At 56.0% G+C, this 12,325-nt stretch overlaps 1 protein-coding gene across 2 annotated transcripts in view; it reads right to left on the minus strand.

The window, feature by feature from the left end:
- CACNA1C (calcium voltage-gated channel subunit alpha1 C) overlaps positions 1-12,325 on the minus strand; it is a gene marked incomplete at both ends in the record, with an annotated part of 456,740 nt that overhangs the window by 21,701 nt on the left and 422,714 nt on the right. For both annotated transcript variants that reach the window (XM_082850933.1, XM_082850932.1), the window contains 4 exons: positions 4,634-4,725; positions 5,354-5,419; positions 6,620-6,748; positions 9,170-9,202. In XM_082850933.1, the coding sequence (XP_082707059.1) occupies positions 4,634-4,725; positions 5,354-5,419; positions 6,620-6,748; positions 9,170-9,202 (320 nt within the window). The remainder of the gene's footprint in view (positions 1-4,633; positions 4,726-5,353; positions 5,420-6,619; positions 6,749-9,169; positions 9,203-12,325) is intronic.

Genomic DNA, 12,325 nt, shown 5'->3' on the forward strand with positions numbered 1-12,325 from the left:
ATTGTGATAAAATACACACAACATAAAATTGACCGTCTCAACCATTTTTAGGGTACAGTTCGGTGGCAATAAACACACCCACGGTGCTGTCCTACCGTCACCACCATCCATCTCCAGAACTCTTTTCATCTCGTAAAACTGAAAATCTATGCCTCTTAGACAGTAACTCTCCTCCCCTCCCCCCTACGCCTGGCACCCACCATTATACTTTGTGTCTATGATTTTGACTAAGTACCTCATGTGAGTGGAATCATACAGAAAACTTGTCCTTTTATGACTTCTTTCACTGAGCATAATGGCCTCAAGTTTCATCCATGTTGAAGCAGGTGTCGGAATTTCCTTCCTTTTTAAGGCTGAATAATGTTCCACTGTGGTATAACCACATTTTCCTTTTCCATTCTTTTGATGGACCTACAGTTGATTCCATGCGCTAGCTATTGTGAATAATGCTGCCATGAACAGAAGTGTACAAATATTTCTTTGAGACCCTGCTTTCAATTCTTTTAGGTATATACACACACAACTGGAATTGCTGGATCATATGGTATTTTTAATCTATTTTTAATATTTTGAGGAACCGTCGTACAGTTTTCAACAGTGGCTGTTACCATTTTACGTTCTTACACGTAATGCACAAAGCTTCCAATTTCTCCTCATTCTCATCAGCGCTTGTTTTTCTGATAGCAGCCCTCCTGATGGGTGTGGGGTGCTATCCCATTGTGGTTTTGGTTTGTATTTCCCTGACGATTAGTGATTTTGAACATTTTTTCCTATGTTCATTGGCCATTCACTTATCTTTTTTTGAGGAATGTCAAGTCCTTTGCCCATTTTTAAATTGGATTGTTTATTTTCTTGTTGTTGAGTTTGGCAATCAATTTTTTTGGCATTTAATTTTTTCTTCTTCTCCAATTCTTACCCTTTGGTTTATTTTTCTCGTCTTATTGCATTGGATAAAACTTGCAGTATCATGTTGAAAAAGTGATAGCTTATGAGCTCATTTATTATATTTACGGATCAGCTATTACCTGTTACGGACTGAATGTATGAGTCCCCTCAGAATTTGTATGTTGTGGCCCCAAACCTCAATGCATTGGCAGGCACTTAAGTTTAGATCAGGTCATGGGGCTGGGGCCTCATATGAGATTAGCATCTTTATAAGAACAGGAAGGGAGACTGGCGCTCTCCTCTCTCCCCACCAAGCGGGAACACGGTGATAAGGCCGCCATCTGCAGGCCAGGAAGAGGCTCCCACCAGGAACAGAATCATGAAACCTTGATTTTGGACTTCCAGCCTCCAGAAATGTGAGAAAGAAATGCCTGCTGTTTGAGCCACTCCATTTATGGTGTTACAGTAGGCTGCCCACACTAGTACATTATCAGTACATGAAAGTGATTGTTTTCCTTTGTTAATTGTCACCTTCCTGGTCCTTTTAATTGTTATAAAGGCTTTTGAGTTGCTTTGCTTGGGTTTTAGTTGGATTAGCCTAACCAAAGATAGTTATGTCTACATATTTTTATATCTCTAGTTCTTACTTTCTTCCCTTTCTTATTGGTATCAGCCGTATGTTAGTCTTACAGAAAGAGGTTTCCTACCCATTTTTACTCCTGGAAAGTTTATGTAACATAGGAATGATTTATTCTTTGATATTTTGGCAAATAGCAAACATAAATATATTGGATCTAGCCTTTTAGAGGACTAAAATTTTGACCACCTTTTCAATTTCTGTTGTGGTTAATTAAAAAAATATTCTTCTCAAGACAATTTTTGTGATTTCTCTTTTCCTATATAAAAGCATCTAGTTCATCTAGATACTCAAATATATCGGCATTCATTTGTTCATAATATTCTCATCATTCTAAAAATCACTCCACATCTATAATTATGTTGCTTTTCTTATTCCTGCTGTTGCGTCTTTTTAAAAAAATTGAATTTGATGAAAGTTTGTCTATTTATTGGTCTTTTCAAAGAATCAGTTTTAGGGTTTATTGATGAATGTTTTTGTTTTATATTTTATTAATTTCTGCTTTTATTTTAATAAATGCATTCCTTCACACTTTGGGGTTATTTTCCTATTCTTTTTCCATTTATTCGTTTACTTGCTGTAAATTAAAAAAAAAAGTTAATTTTGGCTCTGAATTGTCCTTTGGCTTACTGGTGCATCTCATAAATTTAAGATAGAGCGTGGGACTTCCCTGGTGGTCCAGCGGTAAAGAATCCGCCTTGCAATGCAGGGCACATGGGTTCGATCCCTGGTCAGGGAACTAAGATCCCACATGCCGCAGGGCAACTAAACCCGTGCGCCACAACTACTGAGCTTGCGCGCCTCAACTAGAGCCCGCGTGCCACAAACTACAGAGCCCACGCGCCCTGGAGCCTGCACGCCACAACTAGAGAAGAGAAACCTGCACGCCACAACTAGAGAGAAGCCTGTGTGCCACAACGAAAGACCCCGCGTGCCGCAACTAAGACTCAAGGCAGCCAAAAATTAAAAAAAACAAAAAACAAAAAACAAAACTTAAATAAATAAACCAAACAATCTCAGGCCCAGGCGAGGGGGTCTCATTAAAAAAAAAAAAAAAGGAAGATATAGTGTGTTCACATTCTCATTTCTGAGTAGTCTGTAGCCTCAGCTGTGAGTTATTTAGAAGAGTGGCTCGAAACATTTAAGTGAACAGATTTTGGAGGGACTACTGGTTTTCTGGTTAATTCCTAATTTTTTATGCCCGTGCACCACAATGAAGAGTCGCCCCCACTCGTCGAAGCTGGAGAAAGCCCGCATGCAGCAGCGAAGACCCAGTGCAGCCAAAAATAAATAAATATTTTAACAATTGTACATTTTCTGAGTTCTCTCTTTAATTAAATTTAATGAATTCTCGTTAATTCATTAACGAGAATTCTCGTTAATTGGTTCTGATTAATAATTGGTTCTGATTAATAATGACTTCTCCTCCTCCCCCCACTCCTTTCTAATTTGACAGATGTGCCAGGTTCTATAATCTCTCTAAAGACACAAATGATGCTTATTTTCCATCTCCCTATTCTTTTCCTCCTGATGTGTTCGTTCATCTGTTAGGTGAGCGTGGTGACTTCTTTTTTGACACTGGTTTTCCCCCAGTACTTTGGGGTGACTGTTACTGCTCTTTGTGATCGAGAGTCCAGTACACAACTCTGTGGATCAAGTTCTCGTTGCAGGAGCATCTCTGGGGACCATGGAAGACAAGACAAGACGTGCTGCCAGGTGGAGTGGACAGGTAGCTTCTCTTCAAGGGTGGGTTCCCTTGGGGCCCTGCTCTACTTCTTAGACCCCAAAGCCCAGGCTGTGGTGGCAGGGCTCTGTTTTCAGCTTGTGGGCATCAGCAAACGCTCTCCAAACGCGGGCCACCAGCTGTCCTGGTGCCTGGCCCCTGTGGACCCTGAGCTTGGGGAGGCCCTGGCCACTCTTGCTCCTTCAAGGCTCACCTGCTTTGGGATGTGTTTTCCTCCGAACCTGGTCCTTTGTCCATTGAATCCCATCTGCTTGCCTCCGCTGAAGACTTCCTCAGCACTGCTGGCTCAAAATGGCACTCTTTCTTGGCTTTATCCTTCCTTATTCTTTCACAAACTATCTCCTGTCGTCAAGGACTTTAGGAAAGGAGAGGGGAGACCCATGTGCCCTGGCTCACGTGTGTCCAAATCCCATATTTAAATGCGGCTCAGGCGTAAACGTTGCTGTGAGGCTGTGGTTTGCGATGGCCCCCTGTTCTCACGGCTACCTCCGGAGGGAGGGTGGTGTCGGACTGATACTTAAGGGGACTGCCATTCTGACTGAACGCATTTTGAGCAATAACGGTTTGTGGGCTTGGGTGTGGGGAAAGGATTCCACAGGGCATAGTGAAGGTGGGGTTATCTGATGGGGAGGGTCCCTGGATCTTCGGAAAGAACCCCAGGGGCCGGTAAGGGCTCAGTGCCTGTCCCAGCACCTTAGCACGGAGAGTACAGGGGCTGGAATGGAACCTAGGCATCATCTGGTCCAGGGACTGAGTAAACAGTTCTCATCACCACCAGCCCTGGACCAGGTGGGGGTGCCGGAGCCCAGGCTGTGACGAGCTGGATGGTGAGAAGAGCCAGGGGAGGGGCAGCCCAGGGGGTCACTGGGATCCAGAGGAGGAAGGACACGGGGCTGCCGCACGGACTCCTTCCCTCGGGGTCGGGCGGGACACACCCCGTCCCCAGCTGTACCTGTGGCCGCGGCCTCCCCAGAGGGTGAAGGCCGGCGCCGCCCAGCCAAGGGGGGAACTAAGTGCTGTGGACGGAACCACTGAGACGGACAGTGGCACCCACTCCGGCAGCTGGGCTTGTCTGAGGAGGAAACTGAGCTCGGAGGCATCTGCTGTCTCCCTCAAGGTCACTCAAGGTCACGTAGCGAGTGTGCTGCAGGCCTGGCTCAGCTTCCAACCAGGGTGCTCTTGGAGTTCGATTCTGACCCCCTACTGGCTTCCAGGGTCAGCGGCAGGGGCCGTGTCCAGTGGTTATGAACGACAGTGACAGGAAGGCTTCCCGGTCCCCCAGCCCCAGCTCTCGTGGTGCGCCCAGGCCAGGGCCGCGCCGGGCAGGCGTCCCGTGTGCACCTGTCTGTACCTGTGTGCACGCTCACCTGAAGAGCAGCAGCACGGCCTGGGGGAAGGTCTGGAAGTTGTTGTTCCTGTTGATCTCTGTCGTGTCATTCAGGGCGATTTTCCCGAACACCTGGCAGGGGGAGAGGACGGGGTCCGTGAGCTGTGGACAGAGGGGTCCTGGTTCCCACCCATCGTTCAACGGTCTCTTCAGGGGTCACAGTTCACCCTGGATGGGCTGGCCCATAAGCTGAACAGAGTTCCCTCTGTGACCTGGAAGGCCTCGCGGGGGCAGGTACCTGCTGCCCTGTCCAGCCCCTGATCCCAGGACCCCACTCTGGACAAGCATCCAAGAAAAGTGCCCTCGGCCCTCGGGACGGGCCCTGGGCCCAGCGGGAGGGGGGCTGAGAGGGGGTGGAGGCCGAGACCCCGACCCTGTGCCTGTGCGGGGACAAGGCTCGCTGGCCTTCCTCTTTCTTTTTCCTTTTCTTTTGGCTGCAGATTCTTGAGACGATTTTTCTTTCCTCTTTAAAAAATACTTTATTGAGGAATAATTAACAAATAGGCCCTTCGCATAACTTGGGGGAGTTTTTCCCTAGAGAGGGTGGAACCTGGGGCAGGGGCAACGGGGAGAGAGGGTCTGAGAGCTGTGCACCCCCAGGACCCCGCGGGGGTGGGGGGAGAGGTCCAATTCCGGTGACCCTTCCAGCCTCAGAAGGAGGGGCGGGTGTCAGGGGATGCGGGCTGGGGGCCGGGCGTACCTGCATCCCGATGACGGCGTAGATAAAGAACAGCATCACGATCAGGAGGGCGACGTAGGGCAGGGCCTGGCGGGGGCACAGACGCCGTGAGGTCGGCGGGGCGCCGGCGGCTGGGCCCCTCCCCGGGCGGCGTCTCTTCAGTCGCCAGCTGCTGCCTGGCTTGGGGGGCACTTCCAGGAGCCCCGCAGACGTTCTGGGCACTAAATGGGAGGAGCCTGAGCCTGGTGCCGACCCCTCCCCTCACCTGGGTGTCAAGCACCTGAGACCTGGGGAGGTCCGCCCAGAAAGGTGGGCTCTGAGCTCGGGGCTTGGCATGACGCTCCCTCAGTACAAACAATCTAGAAAGAGCAAAACACCCTCCCGCCACCCACCTGGCCTCGTGCAGCCGGAGGGCCGTGGGGGACACCCAGCAGCCCCCCCCCCCCCCACAGCCGTAAGCTGTTTCGCCAGGTGTAGGAAAGGCAGGAGAAGGGGCACTAGACAAAAGCGTGACCCTGGGCTCAAGCCCGTTTGCGCCACTGTAGCTGTGGGAACTGGGCGGGGCTTAACCTCCCTGAGCCTCAGGGTCCTCATCTAAAAAATGGGAAGAAAAGCAACGACCTCGGGGGGTTTGGGGCCCGGCTGATTTAAGGCTCGCAAGATGCTTGGGCAGGGGGCCGGCCGGCCTCTGCGCTTTACTCTCTCGGTGTGCTCGCCACCTCCTCCCCGGGAGGGGGCCTCGCGGCTCACGGGGTGGATGGAGCCCGCACACCACCAGGTGGCACCGCGGGACCATGGGCCGTCCGGCCTGGTGGGCGCCCGGGCTCCACCTTCAGTGGCGCCCAGGAAATGTCGGGGGTGGGTGAGCACGTGGGCCCGGTACAGTCACCCAGGGCTGAGGCCGGGGCCACCGTCATTCTGCTTTCACAGAAGGAAACGAGTGCTCGGGGCAGAGAACTGGCCCCGCGGTGGGCAGCCCTGGGTCCACACGGGGCACACCAGGGTCCCGGGGAGTCCGGCTAAGTCCCTAAGCAGCTGCGGGCAGCAGACCCTGCTGAACCACGGCCAGGACGAGGGTGCCAGCCCCGGGCTGACAACACCCGAATTGGGAGGGGTCATCAGGCCACCTCTGCCCATAGCTTTCAAACCTCTTCCACCCCCAAAACCCCTCTGTGCAGTCAATTCTCGGGCAAATCCACAAAAGAGAGAAGCAAACAGCACGCTCGCAGCCTCCCCTCAGCTGGGAGCATTGTCCCAGGTGGGGCCTGGGAGGGGGCCGGGGGGTACCTGGAAGGACTTGATGAACGTCCACAGCAGCGTCCGGATGCCCTCCCCACGGCTCAGCAGCTTGACCAGACGCATGACCCGGAAGAGGCGGAAGAAGGTGATGGAGATGCGGGAGTTCTCCTCCGCGTTCTGGGGCCGTTAACACAGCAGTTAACACGCAGGCGGGCGGCGGGGGCCGGCTGCACTCGACTCTCCTGGCGCCCACGGGTAGGCCCAGCCCCAGGCCTCTGCGGCGCCCGGCCGTGCCCAGGCCCCGAGCCTCTGCCCCAGCATCCCTGGTCTTAAGCCCCACCCCGGGGCGGGGGCGGCAGGTGATTCCCTAGAAATTCCATCTGCTCTGAAATCTAGGCCGAGAGCCGCCCTGCTGCCCCTGCTGCCCTCCTGCTTGGCTCAGCTGAGGGTCCGGTGTCCCGAGCGGCACCGGCGCTCTGGAGGTCCTGGGGGGCGGGGACTGCCCAGCCTCAGCACTCGGTCTGCCACCTCCCCCCACGGCTGTGGATGGGCCCGGGCCGCAGCCCCTGCTGCCCCTCCGCTCCCTTCTGCCCTGGGCCCGCCGGCTGCGCAGGCCTGGGAGGGGTGGAGGCCCAGGCAGTGGAGCGTGAGCCCTGGACGGGTCTCCCTGCCATGAGAGGACCGAGGGGTCCTGCTCGGGGCGGGTGGGCTCCCCAGGGGTGTCCTGGAGCGGGCCCGGGGCTGCTGGGCCTGGGGGAGCCTGGGGCCGGCGCATGCCTGGCCGGGGGTCGGGGGCCGGACACGCAGCCCCGTCACCCTCTCCTCCAGATCTGGGAACAGTCAGCACAAAATGACCCCCGACGCCCCTCCTGCCCACACCGGCCAGAGAGCTGGGTGGTGCCCGGGAGCTGGCCGGTTCCCCAGAGCCAGTGCAGCCCCCAGCCCCGTGGGCACCGGGAGAGAACGGACCTTCGGGCTTCCTGTTACGGCTCCTGCTTCAGGCCCCCTGCTCGGAGGCGCCTCCGGCCGGGTAGTTGCTGGGCCCCACGTGGGCCCCGATTCTCAACTCCCGCTCCTCTGGCTTCATTTCTGACCGTCTCCAGGTCAGATCTGGCCTGGCCACGCCCACGAAAATCCCACCAGCGCCCGAGCCCTCGCGGCTCCTGGTTCTGACCCTGTGACCGGGGCTCCAGGGGCCGCGCCCCTCACCCCGATCAGAGCAGGAGCCCCCTGAGGGGGCCGGGTTTTACACGCGCCGGCACACCCTGCTCCTCCCGGGGCGGGCTGCGTCTATCCTTCTTCTGAGCCAGAGCTGCTCCCCTGGGGCGGGCTGGTGGCTGGGGGCCGCAGGGGCTGGGGGGGCCCCGGCAGCAGGCCGTCTGGCCCCCGGGCCCTACCGGTCTGCATTTTGAAGTCTTTGATGCCCTTCATCTCTGCATTTCTGTCACCCGTGTACCTACGTGAAATTCTACTTTCTCTCCTTCAAAGGAGGTGGTGCTTCCCCAGAGGAAGGGCAGAGGAGGCTCGGGGCCTTGGAACTCGGCCGTCAGCCCCATTGTGCTCCGGAAGGGAGCCAGAAGAGAGCGCCAGCTTACACGGAACTCAGCCGGGCACCAAGAGTCTGGGAGGTTGGCGCCGCAGAGGCATCTGCATCTGACTCGTTAAAAAGCAAGACGCAAGCCTCCAGTCTGAGCTCGTCCTGGGTTCAGAGCCCTCCAGACGCCGCAGGTGCCTTACGCTCCACTGACCGGTGACACACGGGCAGCACGTCCAGGCTCAGCCCTTCCGGCTATGGTTGTGGGCTTCATCAGGAAACATCCCCACCGATCTTGCCTCTGTCTGCTGACCTCTGGGGTTCGGGGAATCAACCCACTCACCGGCCCTCCTAAAAACCCACGCTTGGCCCACGTTTGAAGTCTGTGACAGCAGCCTCTTGGAGACAGCTGTTCCAAGGAGACTTCAAGGTCACACCGGTCGGCCTCTCTATCACTTTAGCCAAAGATTCCTAGAGCAGAAGCGGCTCCCACCAGACGGTCTGCTGCAGTGAAGCGGGCGTGGCCTAGTTTTCATGCCCCTCACAGGTAACACTGTTGGGGTGATAGGAAATCCAACCACTCTCTGGGTAATGAACCCAGCTTCACCGCTTACTGGGGCCTTGACTCAGAGCTGGAGGACGGCCTGGTGACTAGGAGGACCTCCCCGTCTCTGGCTATGTCACCTCTCCTTCCTCTTTCCCAGAGGCCTCGCCGTGGCGCTCGTGGGCGCCCCGCGCAAACCCCACGACAGATTCAGGGTGGGGCCGTCAGCCAGCGGAGTCCTCAGGACGTTTAACAGGAAATGGCCCTCGGGTCCGATTCTCTCCCCGTGGCTCATTAGACAGTCAAGGTCATGGTGAACCGCCACCCACAGGAAAGCTCTAGGATGGAGATGTCGCACGCGGCACTCGGCAGCTACAGACCAGGCAGGCAAGGCGCACGGCAGACACGGGCAGCATGCATCGGGGGGCTGGCTTCCGAGATGCGGGGGGTCGGGTGGGGAGTTGGGTGCGTTAGAGGGGGTCACAGAAGCTGACAGCGTGGACTGGAGGCTCGGTCTTACCATAAAGGGAGAGCATTGGGTATGTTCAGCTGGCTTTAAAGAAAGGCAGACAGAGATGAGCTGTAATGAGTCTCCGAAAAAGACGCCGGCGTTCTAGGTCTTGGTAACACAGGAGCAACGCAGTGGCAGGAGAGGGCGACAGCGCCAAGGGGAGGGTACCCGGCACAGGCCTGGCTGGGTCCGGGCGCCGCCAGAGAGGACTCCCACCCAGCGAGGACTCTGGGTGTTCTCCTGCCCGGAACCATCTCCGGCTACAGATTAACTACTAATTCACACCTGTTATCACGGAGGTGCTCCGGAGTTTGAGGATGGAGGTTTTGTTTGTTCTGAATCAGCCGTGTGTCCTAAGGTAGCCTCCAGGGGCTGACCCTGCACACGCTTACCCAGCACTGCCCGCTGAAGGCGAGAGGCCTTGCCTGTGCCCAAGGCTGCACTTTGCCCATGTGTATTTGAGCAAAGGGGCCCAGGGGCAGTGGCCCCCAGGTCCAGGGGAAGACTGAGGTTCAGTTACCCCCTCAAGCTGAGGCTCAGGGAGAAGGGCCTGCTGGCTCCTGATCTCCGGGTGTGGACCCTGGACACCGGCCTGAGATAAACGAGCGTGGATCTGTTTATTAAATTTGAAAGCCCTGCACACAATTTAGGACATTATTGTTAACACCCCGAGGAGCTGTTCTCAGGGGTCTGACTCTGGGCCCATTGGGGGCAGGGGCCGAGGGGACTGGCCTCAGGGGCGCATCCCACAGCAGCCCTGGGCTGCATCCGGGAAGGTGCCCTGCCCTGCAGCCCCGCACACAGAGCACAGCCAGGACTGGTCCCCGCCGCCTGGGCTGCCAACTGCTTCTAGAAGGTCATGACTTCACTCTCACCCTCCACTTTCAGAGAGTTGCTCCTGTGTTTCTGTTTTCAAGGTATAAACAAGGAGAACATGTAACGGGGTTTTTCAAGGACGGAAATGTGCACGAGCAGACGTTTGCTCGCAGGCTGAAAAGTACGTCTCTGGTAACAGATTTCTCAGCAAATTCCTTTCGTTCCCATTGCAAGTTGGGACGTGTCCTTTTCGGGGACTGGGGGAGACACGGGGCGAGGGGAAGGAGGAGAAGGGACAGGACGCCTCTCTGGTTGTTTATGAACAGTCTAGATCTGTCTCTGCTTCACGATGGGCTGCAGCTGCCAGGTCCACCCACGTGCCTGGATGGGGTGGGGTGTCTAGGATCTGGCCAGCAGGCTGAGAGAACACGGAGACAGACACGCACACGCACGCACACGCACGCACACGCACGCATGGAGGAAGTTCCAGGCTGGTCAGGGGCTTGCGCCCCGGTGTTAACCTGTGGGGAGCCCCATGCCTCCCGGGCTTCAGTGGGGGAGGGGTGTGAGGGCCGCACAGAGGCGAGTCCACAGGCAGTGCTGGGCTCTGGGCCGAGCGCCCAGCAGGCTCGAGCCTTGGGTGCCCCCTGCAAACCACCAAAGCTGCCCAGTACTTCCAAGAGCCCTGGGCAGACGGCTGAAGGTCTTCTGGGTCAACCCCTTCCCGAATGGGGCCAGAGTGGGGGTGCTTTGGAGGACCTGCCTGGGTCACCTGGCCCGACCGAATTCACCCCCAACCGTGAAAAAATTAAAACTGCCAGTTTTACCGCTTAAACCCTCAGAAGCCTTCATTTGGGCTTTTAAATGTCTTACCTGTCGTTTCCTTGTTTTTAGCCTTTTATGCTCCCGTTTCAGACTCATTCCTGTAAGTCACATTTTACTCCAAGGTTTGCCTTTGGGTCTGCTCTAATCGCCCGGGGCATCACATGATGTTAACACTACGTATGAATTCAGCAACGCTTTCGTTTTTGGCTGTGCCGTGCACCTTGTGGGATCTTAGTTCCCGGACCAGGGATCGAACCCGGGCCCTCGGCAGTGAAAGCACCGAGTCCTAACCACTGGGCCGCCAGGGAAGTCCCCAGTAACCCTCAGGATCCATCCCTACGACAGGAGACAAGAAGGGCCGCGGAGAGAGGAAGGACGGGCCTCCGGGAACCCAGCGTCCAACGAGCCTCCCTTGGGGAGAACGTGGTGACTCACGGGCTCGTTTTTCTCTTGGGCCTTGAGTCTTCCTCTTCAGAGGCTGCTTCTGACTTGCGGGGCAGGGTCACCTGTCAGCCGCTCGTGTGCGCCTGTCCTCATGTGAGGAGCTGTGCTTACAAGGTCCACGGGCTGGAAAGTAACTATGCATCGTAACAAAGCCGGAAGGCAACCCGGAGTGATTCCTGCAGGAGAGTGCAGGAAGGGGCCTGTCTCACAGCCCTGCCCACAGAGAACCACTGGCTGACGCACTGCTGCCCAAGGTCACCCCCAGATGCCCGGGCGGCCAGGAGACGGGCGAGTGTGTCTGCCGATCACTGTGATCCCCCAGAACGTCCTGAGGGACCCCCGAGCGTCACTTCTACCTTCTGAGCCAAGTGCAGGATTAATGGGGAGCCCCGAGGGCTTGAGCTGCCCCCCTCGGATGCTTCCCCAGACTCGCTCCCAGTGACCCCCTGCCCTGCACCCTGCCTGCCGCCAGCTCGTGTCCACGAGCGGGGAGCACGCAGCCCGTTTCTCAGCCGCCCATTCTGATCTTTGTTTTCTAATGATCTGGTCATTTTCAAGGGGTTAGGGTATCAGGGCAATTAACTGAATTTGCTCTTGCAGTTGGTAGGAATGAAATGAGATTATTCCTCCCCATGTGGGGCAGAGGTGGGACACTGTCAGAGAGGCCCCGGGCCAGCAGCGGGGACAGACCCTGCCCTCACCTGGGCACATGTATGTTGGTCACCTTGTATGGTTCAACCGGCAAAGACCTGGGGTGGCTCTGGAAAACTGCCTTTCCGACCCAAGTTCAGGACCAGACGAGAAACACCACCTCAGTGGATGAAGCCTTTGTTTCCGGAATGTCCTCACTGTTCCTTTTCACTGGGGTGCTCTCTCTAGACCACCCATGGGAGCCGAGGGGACTGACAGGCACCAGAGCCTGCAAAGAGGGTTCTCCAGGACGGACGGACGCCAGAATCGGTGGGGCGTTTCCCCGTTTACATCCCATTGTCTCTCTGGAGAACGGAGAGGTTGTTGGAAATCGCTCTTGACCACATAAAAAAGGGATGGCTTCCTCTCCTTTCTTCTTCTCTTTCCCGG

The sequence above is a fragment of the Leucopleurus acutus genome (assembly GCF_964270905.1).
Source record: "Leucopleurus acutus genome assembly, chromosome: 11".
Taxonomy (NCBI): Eukaryota; Metazoa; Chordata; class Mammalia; order Artiodactyla; family Delphinidae; genus Leucopleurus; species Leucopleurus acutus.